This window comes from Stenella coeruleoalba (genome assembly GCF_951394435.1).
Source record: "Stenella coeruleoalba genome assembly, chromosome: 9".
Lineage (NCBI taxonomy): Eukaryota > Metazoa > Chordata > Mammalia > Artiodactyla > Delphinidae > Stenella > Stenella coeruleoalba.
Window position 1 is genome coordinate 24,835,041 of NC_137155.1, and position 20,068 is coordinate 24,855,108.

General features: G+C 37.6%; 1 protein-coding gene across 4 annotated transcripts in view; it reads right to left on the bottom strand.

Annotated features, from left to right (window-relative positions):
• Nucleotides 1-20,068, bottom strand: part of CACNA2D1 (calcium voltage-gated channel auxiliary subunit alpha2delta 1) — a 513,049-nt gene that overhangs the window by 408,734 nt on the left and 84,247 nt on the right. For all 4 annotated transcript variants that reach the window (XM_079931860.1, XM_079931859.1, XM_079931862.1 and 1 more), the window contains one exon: nt 17,256-17,337. In XM_079931860.1, coding sequence (XP_079787986.1) covers nt 17,256-17,337 — 82 coding nt within the window. The remainder of the gene's footprint in view (nt 1-17,255; nt 17,338-20,068) is intronic.

Sequence of the window (20,068 nt, forward strand, 5' to 3'; positions counted from 1 at the left end):
GCACACATGCATATACAATATGTCTTGTTCTCAGATTTACAGTGCATGCTTTTCCTGTGATAGCTACATTAAACAGGCATTCTAACATCAAACGCAAGAGTTTGATAACACTTTCCCTACTTCTATTCATTCTGTTTGATATGATATAGCTTCTTAGCTGGGACAGCATCATGTTTCAAATGGGACATTATCTTGAGGATTATTTAGGAAGAATTAAGTCAGAATTGACGACCCTTCCACAGCATATACTGCTACTTGCCTTAGTTCCTAGGAACAAGAATTTGACGGTGACACTTTTGAGCAACATATTAAAAATGTACGAAGGAACAGAACAAGTGACAACCATAAACATGCCTCTTCACTTTCTCCATATTACACATAGGAACACGTGATTATTTTTACCAAAACTACAAGTGAAATAGTAGGGGTCATTGCTGGAATAGGGAAAATAACTCTAACAAAGACTAAGGTGAGCATGAAAAAGATTCACATCAAGAATTCTTCAGTTTTTAGGTTGGAGACATCTCACACATATGGTAAGTTTAAGAGTCTCTTAGAATACTTAGAATTAAAACAAAGAAATATTAAGAATATTAAGATATGTATAAAAGCTACCTATTTGGTTTTTTGTTTGTCTTTAATTCCACAAGTAACTTATTAAACTATCTTGTTTCCCTTTGAATATCTGGAGCTGTATAAGAATTATATATGTATTTTGACCAGAAAATTCATATGCAATTAAAAGTAAAAGAGATCATACCAGATTTTATTAAAATTAAATTTAAAAATAATTAACCATAAGCTGAGTGAGTGGCTTGTTTAATGTCCTTAACCCCAAACGACCTAAATTCATTTCACTGCCAACAAAAGAATTTTAAAAAGCAGCAGTTCAATTTGCCCTTAACCATCATACCTTATTAACAAATGGCTTTTCTAAAGTAACATTGCTAGCTATCAACGCTGAGATCCAATTTTTTACAACTCTGTATTCATTTAAAGAATTTCAGACATTTATTCTTACCTCAAATTCTTCAGTTTTTCTAGAGCAGTTTCGCAACCTCAGCACAATGGACATTTTCACCAGATAATTCCTTGTTCTGGGGTGACATCCTGTGCACTATGAGATGTTTAGCAGCATCCTCAGCATCTAGACACTAGATGCCAGGAGCACTCACCCCCTCTCCCTCCAGTTGTGACAATCACAAATGTTCCCAAGTATTGACAAATGTCTCCTGGGGGACAAAACTGCCCTCAGCTGAGAACCACTGCTCTAGACATAAAGACATTAATGATGTCTTCAGGAAAAAAAAGCAGCAGCTCTATGTTGCATATTGAGAGTGCGCAGTAGCAAATAATGAATGGTCTTTTATGCCATTCATCTTCGTTCTAGAGAAGAAGCCAACACTTGGCTACATCACTTATGAGTTTTTAGCTTCCCTTTCCTCTGTGCAGCTAACAGACAAGAAAAGAGCATAGCCACTACCCATCACTCTCTCTGTAATTAGTATTACCAAACCATCTGATTTCTATTTGGGGAAACAATAACCAATAATTTATCCTTCAAGTGCAAGCATAACTTAAAGTGTTAATTCTTGATTGCTAATGGAACAGATCTGTAAGGTAAAAAAAATTTTTAATAGTCTTTCAGCATTCATGTTTGGGAAACAATACTACTTCACTTAAAAATCAGTTAATAAAATACTGAAAGTCACCCTAAGATCAGAAATCCCCTTAGAGTTTATTCCGTATCTTTGAAAATGAATGTAATTAACCACTGTCTTAAAACAACAGCTTCTTATTTAAAATCTCCAGTAGGTGGGTAAAGGGGGTCCACAGTCTCTACCGACAGTACATTCTGTAGTCAAGTAGATTTCCTTCTACTAAGAAAAAAAAAAAGAATTTTCCCCCCCAAAATAATAACAATCTCAGGTTGCTGACATAACTGTGGTAACTGATTGAGTTACAACATTTCATCATGGAGGGAATAAGGCAACTCTAAATAAAACCAGAAAATATGAAACAAAAATAAATAGCTTTATTTGAAAAGTAATTATATTACCTTTATAAAATAGTTATATTACTTTTATAAAGTAATATTACTTTTACAAAAGTAATATAAATATAAAGCTACATTTTTTTAAGTACTAAGCATTTAACTTCTGCATAGCATCTATTATTGCTCTCACATTTCTTGTTACATTCCCTTTTACCCCTGTTACATTTCTATAATGAAGGGAGAGTGTTACCATTTGCCTCAGTTGACTAGCAGGTAAAGAGAAATCTAATATCATCCAGCTACTTAACAGAATTCCCTAGAGTAGAAAAGAAGATTCCCCAACACTGTTGTTGCCTCTGCATCTTGCTGATTCCCTAATCACAATCTCCAAGATTAATTATATTCCGCTTTACAGTATCTTCTTTTGTAAACAGATTAATAGATTAAACTATCTACCACCTAGAAAATGAATATTCTATTTACATAAAGATGGCATGACCACAATGTCAAAGTCAAAGCATCAGTCTGTTAATCCCATGAGTTACTAATGAAAAGCAATTCTTCACTTAAAACAGAAACCATTAATTACGTTATAGAAACCATTAATTATGTAAATACTAACTTAATTAAGAGCTCTGAATGCTCAATATTTAGACACATTTTATATTTACATCTTTGAGAGTATATTAAAATATGAAGGTATTGATTTCAACATAACTTTAACTTATGAAATCATAATAGTGAATCAAAATCCAGGAAATTCTATGAAAATACCTTTGAAGAATGATTCTACTTCAAAAATAAACTTCCAGGAAATATTAATCAATAAATTTCTTAAATATTTTTGCACATTCTAGCCTAACATGTTAGAAATCCAGACAATTTACTTTTAAGATGAAAGTCTTCGGAGGAGGAACCAAGATGGCGGAGTACAAGGACATGCTCTCACTCCCTCCTGTGAGAACACCAGAATCACAACTAGCTGCTGGACAATCATCGACAGGCAGACACGGGAACTCACCAGAAAAGATACCCCACATCCAAAGACAAAGGAGAAGCCACAATGAGATGGAAAGAGGGGCGCAATCACAGTCAAAATCAAATCCCATAACTGCTAGGTGGGTGACTCACAGACTGGAGAACACTTAGACCACAGAAGTCCACCCACTGGAATGAAGGTTCTGAGACCCACATCAGGCTTCCTGACCTGGGGGTCCGGCAACAGGAGGAGGAATTCCTAGAGAATCAGATATTGAAGCCTAGTGGGATTTGAATGCAGGACTTCGACAGGACTGGGGAAAACAGAGACTCCACTCTTGGAGGGCACACACAAAGTAGTGAGTGCATCAGGACCCAGGGGAAGGAGCAGTGACCCCAGGGGAGACTGAACCAGACCTACGTGCTAATGTTGGAGGGTCTCCTGCAGAGGGGGGGGATGGCTGTGGCTCACCGTGAGGACAAGGACACTGGCAGCAGAAGTTCTGGAAAGTACTCCTTGGCGTGAGCCCTCCCAGAGTCTGTCATTAGCCCCACCAAAGAGCCCAGGTAGGCTCCAGTGTTGTGTTGCCTCAGGCCAAACAACTAACAGAGAGGGAACACAGCCCCACCAATTAGCAGTCAAGTGGATTAAAGTTTTACTTAGCTCTGCCCACCAGAGCAACAGTCAGCTCTAGGCACTATGAGTACCTCCCATCAGGAAACTTACACAAGCCTCTTAGATAGCCTCATCCACCAGAGGGCAGACAGCGGAAGCAAGAAGAACTACAATCCTGCAGCCTATGGGTCGAAAACCACATTCACAGAAAGATAGACAAGATGAAAACACAGAGGGCTATGTACCAGATGAAGGAACAAGATAAATCCCCCAAAAAACAACTAAATGAAGTGGAGGTAGGCAACCTTCCAGAAAAAAAATTCAGAATAATGGTAGTGAAGATGATCCAGGACCCTGGAAAAACAATGGAGGCAAAGATCGAGAAGATGCAAGAAACGTTTAACAAAGACCTAGAAGAATTAAAGAACAAACAAACAGAGATGAACAATACAATAACTGAAAAGAAAACTACACTAGAAGGAATCAATGGCAGAATAACTGAGGCAGAAGAACGGATAAGTGACCTGGAAGACAGAATGGTGGAATTCACTGCTATGGAACAGAATAAAGAAAAAAGAATGAAAAGAAATGAAGACAGCCTAAGAGACCTCTGGGACAACATTAAACACAACAACATTTGGATTATAGGGGTCCCAGAAGGAGAAGAGACAGAGAAAGGACCAGAGAAAATATTTGAAGACATTATAGTTGAAAACTTCCCTAACATGGGAAAGGAAACAGCCACCCAAGTCCAGGAAGCACAGCGACTCCCATACAGGATAAACACAAGGAAAAACATGCCAAGACACATAGTAATCAACTTGGCAAAAATTAAAGACAAAGGAAAATTATTGAAAGTAGGAAGGGAAAAATGACAAATAACATACAAGGGAACTCCCATAAGGTTAACAGCTGATTTTTCAGCAGAAACTCCATAAGCCAGAACGGAGTGGCATGATATACTTAAAGTGATGAAAGGGAAGAACCTACAACCAAGATTACCCTACCTGGCAAGGATCTTATTCAGATTCCATGGAGAAATCAAAAGCTTTACAGACAAGCAAAAGCTAAGAGAATTCAGAACCACCAAACCAGCTCTACAACACATTCTAAAGGAACTTCTCTAAGTGCGAAACACAAGAGAAGAAAGGGACCTACAAGAACAAACCCATAACAATAAAGAAAATGGTCCTAGGAACATACATATCAATAATAACCTTAAACGTGAATGTATTAAATGCTGCAACCAAAAGACACCGGCTTGCTGAATGGATATAAAAACAAGACCCATATATATGCGTTCTACAAGAGACCCACTTCAAACCTAGGGACACATACAGACTGAAAGTGAGGGGATGGAAAAAGATATTCCATGCAAATGAAAATCAAAAGAAAGCTGGAGTAGCAATCCTCATATCAGATAAAATAGACTTTAAAATAAAGAATGTTACAAGAGACAAGGAAGGACACTACATAATGATCATGGGATCAATCCAAGAAGAAATATAACAATTATAAATATATATGCACCCAACATAGGAGCACCTCAATACATAAGGCGACTGCTAACATCTCTAAAAGAGGAAATCGACAGTAACACAATAATAGTGGACAACTTCAACACCTCGCACCAATGGACAGATCATCCAAAATGAAAATAAATAAGGAAACAGAAGCTTTAAATGTCACAATAAACCAGATAGATTTAATTGATATTAATAGGACATTCCATCAAAAAACAGCAGATTACACTTTCTTCTCATGTGCGCACAAAACATTCTCCAGGACAGATCACATCCTCGGTTATAAATCAAGCCTCAGTAAATTTAAGCAAATTGAAATTATACAAGAGTCTTTTCTGACCACAGCGCTATGAGATTAGAAATCAATTACAGGGGGAAAAAACGTAAAAAACACAAACACATGGAAGCTAAACAATACGTTACTAAATAACAAAGAGATCCCTGAAGAAATCAAAGGGGAAATCAAAAAATACCTAGAGACAAGTGACAATGAAAACACGACGATCCAAAACCTAAGGGACGCAACAAAAGCCGTTCTAAGAGGGAAGTTTATAGCTATACAAGCCTACCTCAAGAAACAAGAAAAATCTCAAATAAACAATCCAACCTTACACCTGCAAGAACTAGAGAAAGAAGAACAAACAAAACCCAAAGTTATCAGAAGGAAAGAAATCATAAAGATCAGAGCAGAAATAAATGAAAAGGAAACAAAGAAAACAATAGCAAAGATCAATAAAACTAAAAGCTGGTTCTTTGAGAAGATAAACAAAATTGATAAACCATTAGCCAGACTCATCATGAAAAAGAGGGAGAGGACTCAAATCCATAAAATTAGAAATGAAAAAGGAGAAGTTACAAGAGACACCGCAGAAATACAAAGCATCCTAAGAGACTACTACAGGAAACTCTATGCCAACAAAATGGACAACCTGGAAGAAATGGACAAATTCTTAGAAATGCACAACCTGCCAAGACTGAATCAGGAAGAAATAGAAAATATGAACAAACCAATCACAAGTAATGAAATTGAAACTGTGATTTAAAATCTTCCAACAAACAAAAGTCCAGGACCAGACGGCTTCAAAGGTGAATTCTATCAAACATTTAGAGAAAAGCTAAAAACCATCCTTCTCAAACTCTTTCAAAAAACTGCAGAGAAAGGAACACTCCCAAACTCATTCTATGAGGCCACCATCACCCTGATAGCAAAACAGGACAAAGATACTACAAAAAAAGAAAATTACAGACCAATATCATTGATGAACATAGATGCAAAAATCCTCACAAAATACTAGCAAACAGAATCCAACAACACATTAAAAGGATCATACACCATGATCAAGTGGGATTTACCCCAGGGATGCAAGGATTCTTCAATATATGCAAATCAATCAATGTGATACACCATATTAACAAATTGAAGAATAAAAACCATATGATCATCTCAATAGATGCAGAAAAAGCTTTTGACAAAAGTCACCACCCATTTATGATAAAAACTCTCCAGAAAGTAGACATAGAGGGAACCTACCTCAACATAATAAAGGCCATATAAGACAAACCCAGAGCAAACATCATTCTCAATGGTGAAAAACTGAAAGCATTTCCTCTAAGATCAGGAACAAGACAAGGATGTCCACTCTCACCACTATTATTCAACATAGTTTTGAAATTCCTAGCCATGGCAATCAGAGAATAAAAAGAAATAAAAGGAAAACAAATTGGAAAGAAGAAGTAAAACTGTCACTGTTTGCAGATGACATGATACTATACATAGAGGATCCTAAAAATGCCAACAGAAAACTACTAGAGCTAATCAATGAATTTCGTAAAGTTGCGGGATACAAAATTAATGCACAGAAATCTCTTGCGTTCCTATACACTAATGATGAAAAATCTGAAAGAGAAATTATGGAAACACTCCCATTTACCACTGCAACAAAAAGAATAAAATACCTAGGAATAAACCTGTCTAGGGAGACAAAAGACCTGTATGCAGAAAACTATAAGACACTGATGAAAGAAATTAAAGACGATACCAACAGATGGAGAGATACACCATGTTCTTGAATTAGAAGAATCACCATTGTGAAAATGACCATATTACCCAAAGCAATTTACAGATTCAATGCAATCCCTATCAAATTACCAATGGCATTTTTTATGGAACTAGAACAAATCATCTTAAAATTTGTATGGAGACACAAAAGACCCAGAATAGCCAAAGCAGTCTTAAGGGAAAAAAACGGAGCTGGAGGAATCAGACTCCCTGACTTCAGACTATACTGCAAAGCTACACTAATCAAAACACTATGGTACTGGCACAAAAACAGAAACATAGATCAATGGAACAAAATAGAAAGCCCAGAGATAAACCCACGCACCTATGGTAAACTAATCTATGACAAAGGAGGCAAAGATATATAATGGAGAAAAGACAGTCTCTTCAATAAGTGGTGCTGGGAAAACTGGACAGCTACATGTAAAAGAATGAAATTAGAACACTCCCTAACACCATACACAAAAATAAACTCAAAATGGATTTGAGACCTAAATGTAAGACCAGACACTATAAAACTGTTAGAGGAAAACATAGGAAGAACACTCTTTGACATAAATCACAGCAAGATCTTTTTTGATCCACCTCCTAGAGTAATGTAAATAAGAAAATAATAAACAAATGGGACCTAATGAAACATAAAAGCTTTTGCACAGCAAAGGAAACCATAAACAGAACGAAAAGACAACCCTCAGAATGGGAGAAAATATATGCCAACGAATCAACGGACAAAGAATTAATCTCCAAAATATATAAACAGCTCATGCAGCTCAATATTAAAGAAACAAACAACCCAATCCAAAAATGGGCAGAAGACCTAAATAGACATTTCTCCAAAGAAGACATACAGATGGCCAAGAGGTACATGAAAAGCTGCTCAATATCACTAATTATTAGAGAAATGCAAATCAAAACTACAATGAGGGCTTCCCTGGTGGCGCAGTGATTGAGAGTCCGCCTGCCGATGCAGGGGACGCAGGTTCGTGCCCCAGTCCGGGAGGATCCCACATGCTGCGGAGCGGCTGGGCCTGTGGGCCGTGGCCACTGGGCCTGCACGTCCAGAGCCTGTGCTCCTTGACGGGAGAGGCCACAGTGGTGAAAGGCCTGTGTACTGCAAAAAAAAAAAAACTACAATGTGGTATCACCTCACACCAGTTAGAAAGGGCATCATCAGAAAATCTACAAACAACAAATGCTGGAGAGGGTGTGGAGAAAAGGGAACCCTCTTGCACTGTTGCTGGGAATGTAAATTGATACAGCCACTATGGAGAACAGTATGGAGGTTCCTTAAGAAACTAAAAATAGAATTACCATATGACCCAGCAATCCCACTACTGGGCATATACCCAGGGAAAACCATAATTCAAAAAGATGCATGCACCCCTATGTTCATTGCAGCACTATTTACAGTAGCCAGGTCATGGAAGCAACCTAAATGCCCATCGACAGATGAATGGATAAAGAAGTTGTGGTACATATATACAGTGGAATATTACCCAGCCATAAAAAGGAACGAAATTGAGTCATTTGTTGAGACGTGGATGGATCTAGAGACTGTCATACAAAGCGAAGTAAGTCAGAAAGAGAAAAACAAATATCGTATATTAACGCATGTATGTGGAACCTAGAAAAATGGTACAGATGAACCGGTTTGCAGGGCAGAAGTTGAGACACAGATGTAGAGAACAAACGTATGGACACCAAGGGGGGAGAGCCGCGGGGCGGGGTGGGGATGGTGGTGTGATGAATTGGGCGATTGGGACTGACATGTATACACTGACGTGTATAAAATTGATGACTAATAAGAACCTGCTGTGTAAAAAAAAAATAAAATAAAATTCAAACATTAAAAAAACTAAAATAAAAAAGATGAAAGTCTTATAATAACAAGGTGACAAGCATCATTTCAACTCTCTTAGGTAACAAGAGGGATACAATAGTCTCTGTTAAAAAAAAGTTTGGATTTCCCTAACATCCTTCATTATAAGAAGACACAGCACATTAAAATTGAAATAGAAGGGGAAGTATGGACCAATGTCAGATAACGTGGGTGAGATTTCAAAATGCATATATTGTTAACACTGGAAGAACAGCCATTGTACCTTACAGGGACATAAGAGGAATCTGGGAGACTTACAAAACATCAAACAAGGCTGTAAGAAACACCTGACATTATACATTGGGGGGAAAGTCACAGGAAAGAAAATGTAGCCTGTAATTTGTGTGATGTCCAAAAAGGCTGCAAATGTCTCTGCATTCAGCCATGGGGAGCAGAAGATACAGAGCAAGTTAGGCCTTTCCTGTCCCTGGGCCTCAGGGCTACGACGAGGGTAAGGCAAGTGAGGTAGCGAGAGCACAAAATTTTAGGAGCCCCTAACTCACTCTAAGGGTCGTGCAAGTTCATGACCCTCAGAACAAGTGCACCTCCTTAAATTCTTCACCTTCAGTGTATCATGTACCTCACCTCAGTCCAGGTTCTGCTAGTCCCCTGTCCCCACCTGTCCCCTGCCAGGAATAAGAGACCTATTTGGAATGAGGAGAAACTCTACCTCTTCCCAAAATACGGTCTTCACATCTGCTTCCTAATACCAAATATGTTCTGCTCCAGGGCTCAAAGAGTAACCAAAGACTTAAATAACCAAGTGGAAATGATAACTATCAATCCCTTCCTTTTGTAATAAAAAAGAGTCTACAAGAAAGTCTTGGATTCCTAAAGGGAAAGGCGGAAGTGTGAATAAAATAGCACACAAAGGAGACAACTAACCTCCCGGATGATTGTAATTTGCTTCCACAGTTGTGGTTTGCTTTCCCCAGGGCAGAGTCAATCAAGTGCAGCAACTGAGGATTTCTGACATATTTGCAAAGTTCTATTTCCTTTTAATATAACTTTTTGCAGATTCAGCAAGGCATTTTATAGAAAAAATAAAGAGCAGTTTCTATTCATCAAGTTATTTTTAGAAAAATTTGCATAAAGCAAATTCTTATTGTTATAGAAACCATTAATTTAGAATACCTGGTCATTTAGATACTGGTTGAAATTTTGGTATAACTTTATCATGAAATAATTTATTAATGTATTAAAGGAAAAATGGTTGCTATGAACTTAACCTTGTTTCCAAAAATATTAAGACCACTTTAATTTCTAAAATGTCATCTATTTATTAACATATGATTATCATCCTCTCCACTTGCCAGCACAATAGCTGAAAAAGTTTGTGTTTGTGTGTGTGTGTGTCTCAAAGTAATAAAATGCCTTCACTTTACTGAAAGAAATTGGAGAAGACATAAACAAATGGAAAAACATCCTGTGTTCATGGAACGGGAGAATTAATATTGTTAAAATGTCCATACTAACCAAAGCCATCTTTAGATTCAAGACAATTGCCATCAAAATACCAAACGCATTCTTTACAGAAGTAGAAGAAATCATCCTAAAATGTGTTTGGAACCACAAAAGACCCCAAATAGCCAAATCAATCCTGAGAACAAAGAACAAAACTGGAAGTATCACACTTGCTGCTTTCAAACTATACTACAAAGCCATGGTAATGAAAAACAGTATGGTACTGGCACAAAAATAAACACATAGACCACTGTAACAGAACAGACAGCCCAGAATTAAATCCCAGTACATACGATCAACTAATATTCAACAAGAGAGCCAAGAACACCCAAGGGGGAAAGGTTAGTCTCTTCAATCAATGATGCTGGGAAAACTGAAAAAAACACATGCAGGACAGTGAAACTGGACCTCTATCTCACACCATTCACAAAAATTAACTCGAAATGGAACAAAGACTTAAACTAAGACCTGATACCATAAAAATCCTAGAAAACATAGGCAAAAGGCTCACTGATATTGGTCTTGGCAATGATTCTTTGGGCACAGCGCCAAAAGCACAAACAACAAAAGCAAAACTCATCAAATGGGACTACATCAAATTCAAAAGCTTCTGCACAGCAACCACAAAAAAAAACAATTAAAATGAAAAGGTAGCCTACAGAATGGGAGAAAAATTGGCAAACTAAATATCAGAAAGGGGTTAGTTTTTAAATATATTTTGCATATTAACATAACAAGAATAACAAAAATAATCCAATGGAAGAAAAGGGCAGAATAGAAATTTTTTCCAAAGAGGTCATCAAAATGAGCAACAGGCACATGATAAGATGCTCAACCTTACTAATCATCAGGAAAATGCAAATAAAAATCACAACAAGCTATCACCTCACACCTGTTAGAATGGCTATCATCAAGAGACAACAAGTGCTGGCACGTACTGGTGAAAAAGTAATCCTTACACAGTATTGGTGGGAAGTAAATTAGTCCAAAAACTATGGAAAATAATATGGAGGTTCCTCAAAAACTTAAAATTAGACCTACCATATGATCCAGCAATTCTGCTTCTGGGGATATACCCAAAGGAAAGAAAATAGGAGTCTGAGGAGACATATGTACCTTCATGTTTATTTGCAGCACTATTCACAATAGCCAAGACATGAAAACAACCCAAATGCCCATCAGTGGATGAATGAATAAAAAGATGTAGTATAGGGCTTCCCTGGTGGCACAGTGCTTGAGAGTCCGCCTGCCGATGCAGGGGACACGGGTTCGTGCCCTGGTCCGGGAAGATCCCACATGCCGCGGAGTGGCTAGGCCCGTGAGCCATGGCCGCTGAGCCTGCGCGTCCGGAGCCTGTGCTCCGCAGCGGGAGAGGCCACAACAGTGAGAGGCCCGCGTACCGCAAAAAAAAAAAAAAAAAAATGTAGTATATATATATATACAATAAAATATTATTCAACCATGAGAAAGAAGAATATTCTGCCATTTTCAACAACATGGATGGACCTTGAGCACATTACATTAAGTGAGATAAGCCAGACAGAGAAAGAAAAGTACTGTACGATATCACTTATGTGTAGAATCTAAAAAAATCAAACGTGTAAAAAAACAACAGCAACAACAACAGAGTAAAGCAGAGGTTACCAGGGGAGAGGGGACAGTGGGATAAAACTAACAGCGTTTAAGGGTACAAACTTGTAACAAATACTAAAATAGTGATACGGATTTAATGTATGGTTTACTGAACACAGACGATAATACTGTACTATAAGTATGTAATGTGATAAATATCATTACAATGGCCACCATATTAAAAAATATAAATGTATCAAAGTAACATGATGTGCAACTTAAATTTACATGATGTCAAATTTTATTCCATAAAATATAAACAAAAGTAATACAATGTCTCCAAAAATTTCTATAATTCAAATTGTTTAAAAATACATATATGTTTCATAATCTGGGGGTCTTTTTTCTTGATCTATGATTTCATTCTTGATTATGTTTAAATATACATATATACCTTGCATTTTCTATTAACGTGTCTTTAATACATTTTTAGATATAGCTCTTCAAAAAATAGTACCTATCAGTGGAAGACTAGTTGTCCTCCACTCTTTGTTCTGCCCTCTTCCACTGTGAGAGAGTAGGCGTATCATTACCCAGCTAAAGACTCCATTTCTCTGACTCCTTTCCAGTTAAGATGTGGCCATGAGAATAAGTTCTGACCACTAGAATGGGCGCAAGATGTCTTACCCTTACAGGGACTGTGTACCTGCTCTTCTAGTCTCTCTCCCTTTGCATGATGGCTAGGAAATAAGGGCAACTGAAAGGATCACCTTGGACCCAGGAAGGAAGCCATATGCTGAGGATGGCAGAGCCACTCTGCTGACCCTAGACTGCACACCTCTAGATTGTCATATGAGAGAAAAATACACGGTTATCTTACGTCTTTGTTACATTGGTTCCGCCTGTACCTCCAACTAATATGATACTATACCCTCAATTAATATAACAAATGAATGACATTTGTTGAGTTCTGATTATAGGTCAATAAATATTTTACATGGATTATGTCAACTACGTCAGCAACACCATGAGGTTAATAAATAAACATCTTGGCTAGATCACAAAGCTATCAACTGTAAGAACTACAGGTATAATAGTCTTTAAGATTTTTTTAAAGGATATGCTATAACATTCTATAAAAAATAATAAGTGTATTTTCTTCAGTTAGAAGACCATGAAGACAAAAATCAGGAAAAACTTCCTGTACAATTCGCAGCAATTCTTTCAACGGATATACACACAAAACCATTTCTGTGCACATGAACAATAATGGAAGTTTTTAAATTCTGCATGTAAATTCACATCTTAGAATTTCCTTCTACATTTTTCTTTTTTAAAGAAACTCAAATGGAAATGTTCATGAGTACATACTTGGTGGCAGAGCGTTCACTTCTTCTTTATATCTTTTATAAAAAGAGCAGTAGCATAACCAGATATATTAACCTTGTACCGAACTGAAGATCTGCTCACCTTCTCAAAATACAAGTGGTAATATAAAAAGGCAAAATATGAACATATATTCTAAAGCATAACAAGACTCTTTTCATTGTTGGAGTTATACCCCATTTAGTAGTTGTACACCCTAGAACAAAAATTTAACCTTGCAAATAATTTCTTCCTGCATGTTAAAGATGATGATATTCACTTCACAAGGTTATCCTGAGGATTAATAAGATAATGGATGTAAAGGGCTTAGGACAGTGCTTGAACACTTGAACTAATTTAGAAAAAAAAATATATATATATAATATACTAATATACTAATATTAGTACTTAATATACTAATATATTAAGTACTATACTAAGAAAAAGTATAATGCATTATCTCTTTCTCCTAATTTTATTTTTTCTTTCAATTTTTTAAATAAATTTATTTATTTGTTTGTTTGTTTATTTATTTTTGGCCTCCTTGGGTCTTCGCTGTTGCAAGCGGGCTTTCTTTAGTTGGGGTGAGCGGGGGCTACTCTTCGTTACGGTGCACAGGTTTCTCATTGCGGTGGCCTCTCGTTGCAGAGCCTGGGCTCTAGGCGTGGGGGCTTCAGTAGTTGTGGCACGCGGACTCAGTAGTTGTGGCTCGTGGGCTCTAGAGCTCAGGCTCAGTAGTTGTGGTGCACGGGCTTAGCTGCCCCGCGGCATGTGGGATCTTCCTGGACCAGGGCTCGAACCCGTGTCCCCTGCATTGGCAGGCAGATTCTTAACCACTGTGCCACCAGAGAAGCCCCTCTTTCCTCAATTATTTAATCTACTTTGTGGATGATCATATGCAATTGAAGGACGTGTATTCTCCCAATACGTGATTAGAAATGGAAAAATCCAATAAAAGATATCTTAAAACTTGAATGTATCAGGGCTAACAGTACTACATAAGCCTATTCATTCCTGATCTTTAACAGAAGTTAATCAGGTACCTGGGCAAAATCTCTAATTTTTAAAGTTAAGGTACTGCTTTTATTCAATACTATTTATCAGACTTCCCTGGGGTAATATTTTATGATGCCCAAAGTAATTTTCATAAAATTGCAAAGATGTCCAATTTCAGCTATGTTCCCTCATTGCAGCTGAGCCCGCAGGTAAAAAGCAAGATGTGCCCTGTGATGCCAGTAAAAACTACATTCAATAATTTGGGAATCATCATTTTTTAAATATTGAATTTCAACCCCAAACCTGCTAAATTCCTCTATTTTTTGAACTTTTGATCCTCACCATGCATCTAACACCCTTAGTCTCAACACAAATTTCACTCTCAACTCTGGCGTCCTTCAGCTAGTCTGCGCTTTAAGTTCCTGTGGCCAAAAAGAAATGCACCACTGGGACTTCCCTGGTGGTGCAGTGGTTAAGAATCCTCCTGCCAATGCAGGGGACATGGGTTTGTTCCCGGCTCCAGGAAGATCCCGCATGCCGTGGAGGAACTAGGCCCGTGCACCACAACTACTAAGCCCGTGCACCACAACTACTGAGTCTGTGCTCCACAACTACTGGACCCACATGCTGCAACTACTGAAACCCGTGCGCTCTATGGCCCGTGTGCCACAACTACTGAGCCCGTGTGCTGCAACTACTGAAGTCCGCGTGCCTAGAGCCCATGCTTTGCAACAAGAGAAGCCACCGCAATGAGAAGCCCACGCACAACAACGAAGAGTAGCCCCCGCTCACCACAACTAGAGAAAGCCTGCACAGCAATGAAGACCCAATGCAGCCCAAAAAAAATTTTTTAATTAAAAAAAAAAGAAATGCACCTCTTTTGCCCCCATCATGGACCACCTTCTCTCTGGGCAAAAGGAAAGAGGCATATGGCCACATTTATCTATCTTCTTGTCCCCTAATACTTAAATTCTTCTTCCAACAGTAAATTCCTCTTTCCCTCCCTTGTTACATACATATAATTCTTTTATTTGTATTTTTTCTATCACTGTAATGAGGTACAATGCCTCATAAAAGCAGCATTGTGGGGATTTTCTTCCATCCTGTCCATTCTATTTTGTTATCCTAATTTACACAACGCCATTTACTCATGCATCAATATTTACGCTCTTCTTAGTCATCTACAACTCATAAAGCATAATGGACATCAGGTGAGACTTTTTTTCTTAAGGATTCATTGAAAAAAGCAGATTTGGCAAGACGGGGTTCACATATTAACACCAAAAGTAAAAAAAGAGGTCAGCCAAGAAAGTGGTTTTTGAGGCTGATAAAACACTGAGGAGTAAAGAAGAGCTCCCAAAAGCAGTTTACTTTTAATTTCAATCCGTCAATAAAAAGATTTACATAACTTTTAACCAGAATCTGTCAATTCTCTTCTTTTTTTCCTCATTCCACAAATGCCATCACTTTCATAGAGGCTTACTTATTACCCTACACACTTTCATACTCTAATTTATTTTCCCACAGTGAATCATTGCAGATCCCAAACATCAGCTAACAGTAGCCTTCAGGCATCTTTGCACCTTCAAAAATGGAGATTTTGATTACTAGCATGTCAGTTCTCTGAGGAGAGGAACTGTGTCTCTGTCAACCCCTGGTAGCCTGCACAGTGCCTGGGACATGCTGTGTGCTCAATAACTGTTCATTAGAATTAATTCGATCATTGTTATTCACAAAGAACACTTTTCATTTCAAAATATATTCCTTATGTCATCTCATAAATATTGAAATTTACTCAACATATGCTCGGTTTGAAACCTATAATTGTGTTATGAAGAGATTCTGGAATAATATTTTGAAGTATATGCTTAGTAAGGTTTCTTTATGAATTCCTATTAATACACAGGGTAACCATTCATTCTAGTTTCTCCCAGAGAGGAATAGTCACATATAAATATTCATATAATAAATATTCACAGATCATACATGAAACCACTTTTATACCATTTCACCTCATTGATCCACCATATTTTTGGAAAACAAAACACCTCACTGCATCACTAACAACACAAGATGAAGGTACTTTCAAATTGTTAGATTACTTACACTGAAATGAAAGCAGTGAGACTCTAAAGAAATGATGCTTAAAATTTAATAAATCTTACGGAAGCTATACATGTACATGCTCTTACCCAAGGAAAATGATCTATTTAAGATGTTACACAAATATTTACATGTTGCTATTATTATCAAAAATCATTTTAGAGTGACATTCATAGTCATTTCATAAATCATAAGAAAAACAATCTTTTATAGTGTCTCCTTTCCTTGCACAAAAGTCTGTACGACCCATCTCAGTGATTCACTCCAGCCTCTAGGCATGGCTGTAAACATTGTAAACCGCTTTTGAAAATAAAATCTACCCTCAAAGAATGAAGATATGTTCCCACTGAGGATATTCAAAAGAATCCCTCACAGGGCTTAAAGTCACCACTACACAAAAGATCCTAATATCCTCTGAAGATGGGAGGAAACAGGACACCCCAATTTGAATTTTAGGGATGACTATACATCATATGAACTCATGTAAGGGAAGGCTGTATATAAACTGTAAAGTGCAGTGAGAACACCTCACTAATTATTAGGGATGGCAGTAACTGGCAGCACCAAAAGTCCCTCTCAGAATTTCACTATCAGATTCACATGAAAAATTGTCCTATTTATAATATAGAAAGACAGTTTCTTAGAGGAAAGAACTGCACGCAAATCAAAGAAATGATTAGTAAGTTTGGGGAGACTTTACTCACATCAACAAGCTGATTGACTCCACTTGCAGTTTTTGCCAGGGTGACAAGGTCTTCCTGCATCTTATCCACCCATGACTTGATGCTGCAGAAATCAGAGAAGAGAATGTTCTATCAGATCTCTCACAAAGTAAGGCCACAGACTGACATTCTATATGCAAAGATTATCCGCAGATAATTCATTAAATTACCTTTAAGTCTTTCTCCTCCTTCCTAGCTCCTACTATACCTACCCACCCCCCCAGCCCACTTTTAAGTGACAAAACCAATGAACCTTTAGGGGTCAACCTCTTAGGATGCTAAAATATCCCCAACTCAAAAAGAGAAAAATGACAAATGAGGGTAAACGTTTGCTTAATTTTTACAAAAATTCCATTAAAAACAAGTTACTGAATGGAGTATTCTAAACTAAACTTTACCCTTTAGTTTACAAGCCTTCGTAATATAATACTACGGGTGTGCTAAATGTAGACTATTTGAAAACTGCCAGAAAATGACAAATATTTTTAAATTTCTTATAATTCCAATACCCAAGGATAATCACTTAACATTTTGATGTATTCCCTTCAAGTCTTTTAAAATTCTTTCACAAGGTCAAGCACATATTATGTAAAATTCACATATCTTTTTTTCTATCAGTCACATGATAAATACCCTTCCATGTCATTACAGATATTTTATAAACACTGTACTTTAATGGCCACTTAATATTCCCTTATCTCTAAATCCCATAATATACTTGACCATCGTCCTTTTTTAAAAGATAACTAGAATGCCATCAGCTTTGACTGCTAAAAATTTCACTGCAACAAATATCTCAGTACACATTAAGCTTAAAAGTATTTCATTTCCTTAGCTAGACTCTTAGATTTGGAATTACTAGATCAAGGCTTAAGTTTTAAAGAAATGGATTTGAGCATTAAAATTATGATTGAAGTTTCCAGTTCAAATCCTTTTCATGTAAAGGTGAGCCTTGAACAATGTGGGAGGTTAGGAGTGCAAAGCCCCAGGCAGCTGAAAATCCGCAAATAACTTTACAGTCAGCCCTCCACATCCGCGGTTTGGCATCCACAGACTAAACCAATGATGGATCATGTAGTACTGTACATTAACTGGAAAACAATCTACTATAAATAGACTCACGAAGTTTAAACCCATGTTGTTCAAGGGACAACTGTATATACTTTAACGTAATGGAGATCTTAAAATACAAGCTATGGATGTCAGAACATTTTAGAAAATTCTAAACTGATGGTCTATCTTATTTCTCCTGTCATTAGAGATTACCAAATACCACACAATTTTCCCCATTCTAATAAATTAAATTTAATTTGCAATCCCTTCATATATTTCATTTATTCATCCTCATGTTTCAAAAAGACCTAAAGTGTGTGTTCTTTTCTGTCCATGCAAATATAAGAAAACACTAATAAGAATGATAGGAAATGATTTGTATTTGAATTTGAACTTCTCTCTACATATATATGGTATGTGTATCTATCATTGCTTATTTATTCTGTTCTTTGGATTTTATAAATACTAAATGTTTTCCCTCTTTTTTCTTTATTGACATTGTGATTTATTTAGTTTCAGTATACTGCAGTAGCATACAAATAATTTATACATTTAAAAGGTAACTCTTAGGGGCTTCCCTGGTGGCGCAGTGGTTGAGAGTCCGCCTGCCGATGCAGGGGACATGGGTTCGTGCCCCGGTCCAGGATGATCCCGCATGCCGCGGAGCGGCTAGGCTCGTGAGCCGTGGAGGCTGAGCCTGCGCGTCCGGAGCCTGTGCTCCGCAACGGGACAGACCACAACAGTGAGAGGCCCGCGTACCGCAAAATAAGAAAAAAAAAAAAAAAAAAGTAACTCTTAGATATGTTCATTTGACAGTGAACATAAATTCTCAAATGAACATATCTACAATATAGAAACAGACTCAAAGGCATAGAGAACAGACTTGTGGCTGCCAAGGGGGAGTGGAGGTGGGGGGGAGAGAAGGATTGGAAGTTTGGGATTAGCAGGTGCAAACTATTATACTATACAGGATGGATAGACAGCGAGGTCCTACTGTATAGCACAGGGAACTATATTCAGTGTCCTGTGATAAACCATAATGGAAAAGAATATGAAAAAGGATATATATAACCGAGTCACCTCACTGTACGGCAGAAATTAACACAACATTGTAAATCAACTATACTTCAATAAAAAAAATTTTTTAAACAGGTAACTCTTCTGTCATAAGAGAGCAAGCTGTAATTCAAGGACTGAAGCCGGTTTCCCCACCGCAGCGCTGGCTCTATCCAGTGAGCATTCACCCTGAACTGAGCCCCCTGGCTCCCGTCTGTCAGCCTTTTCTTTTTCTTTTTTTTTTTTTTTGCGGTACGCAGGCCTCTCACTGTTGCGGCCTCTCCCGTTGCGGAGCACAGGCTCCGGACGCGCAGGCCCAGCGGCCATGGCTCACGGGCCCAGCCACTCCGCGGCATGTGGGATATTCCCGTACCGGGACACAAACCCGTGTCCCCTGCATCAGCAGGCGGACTCTCAACCACTGCGCCACCAGGGAAGCCCCCTATACTATGTTCTTAACAGCTTGTCAGTGGGACAGACAAGACTGGTCTCAGTGATAGGCCCACGTACCACAAAAAAAAAAAAAAAAAAAAAAAAAAAACACATAGTATAGGAACAAAGATTATTTTTTATAGACATGAGGTATTACCTGGTTTTCCTAAAATACATAAGCACTCTGCCTTTCAAACCTGGAATTAGAAGATTATAATGGCTAGGAAATAAGCGAAGATCTCACTGATCGTGAA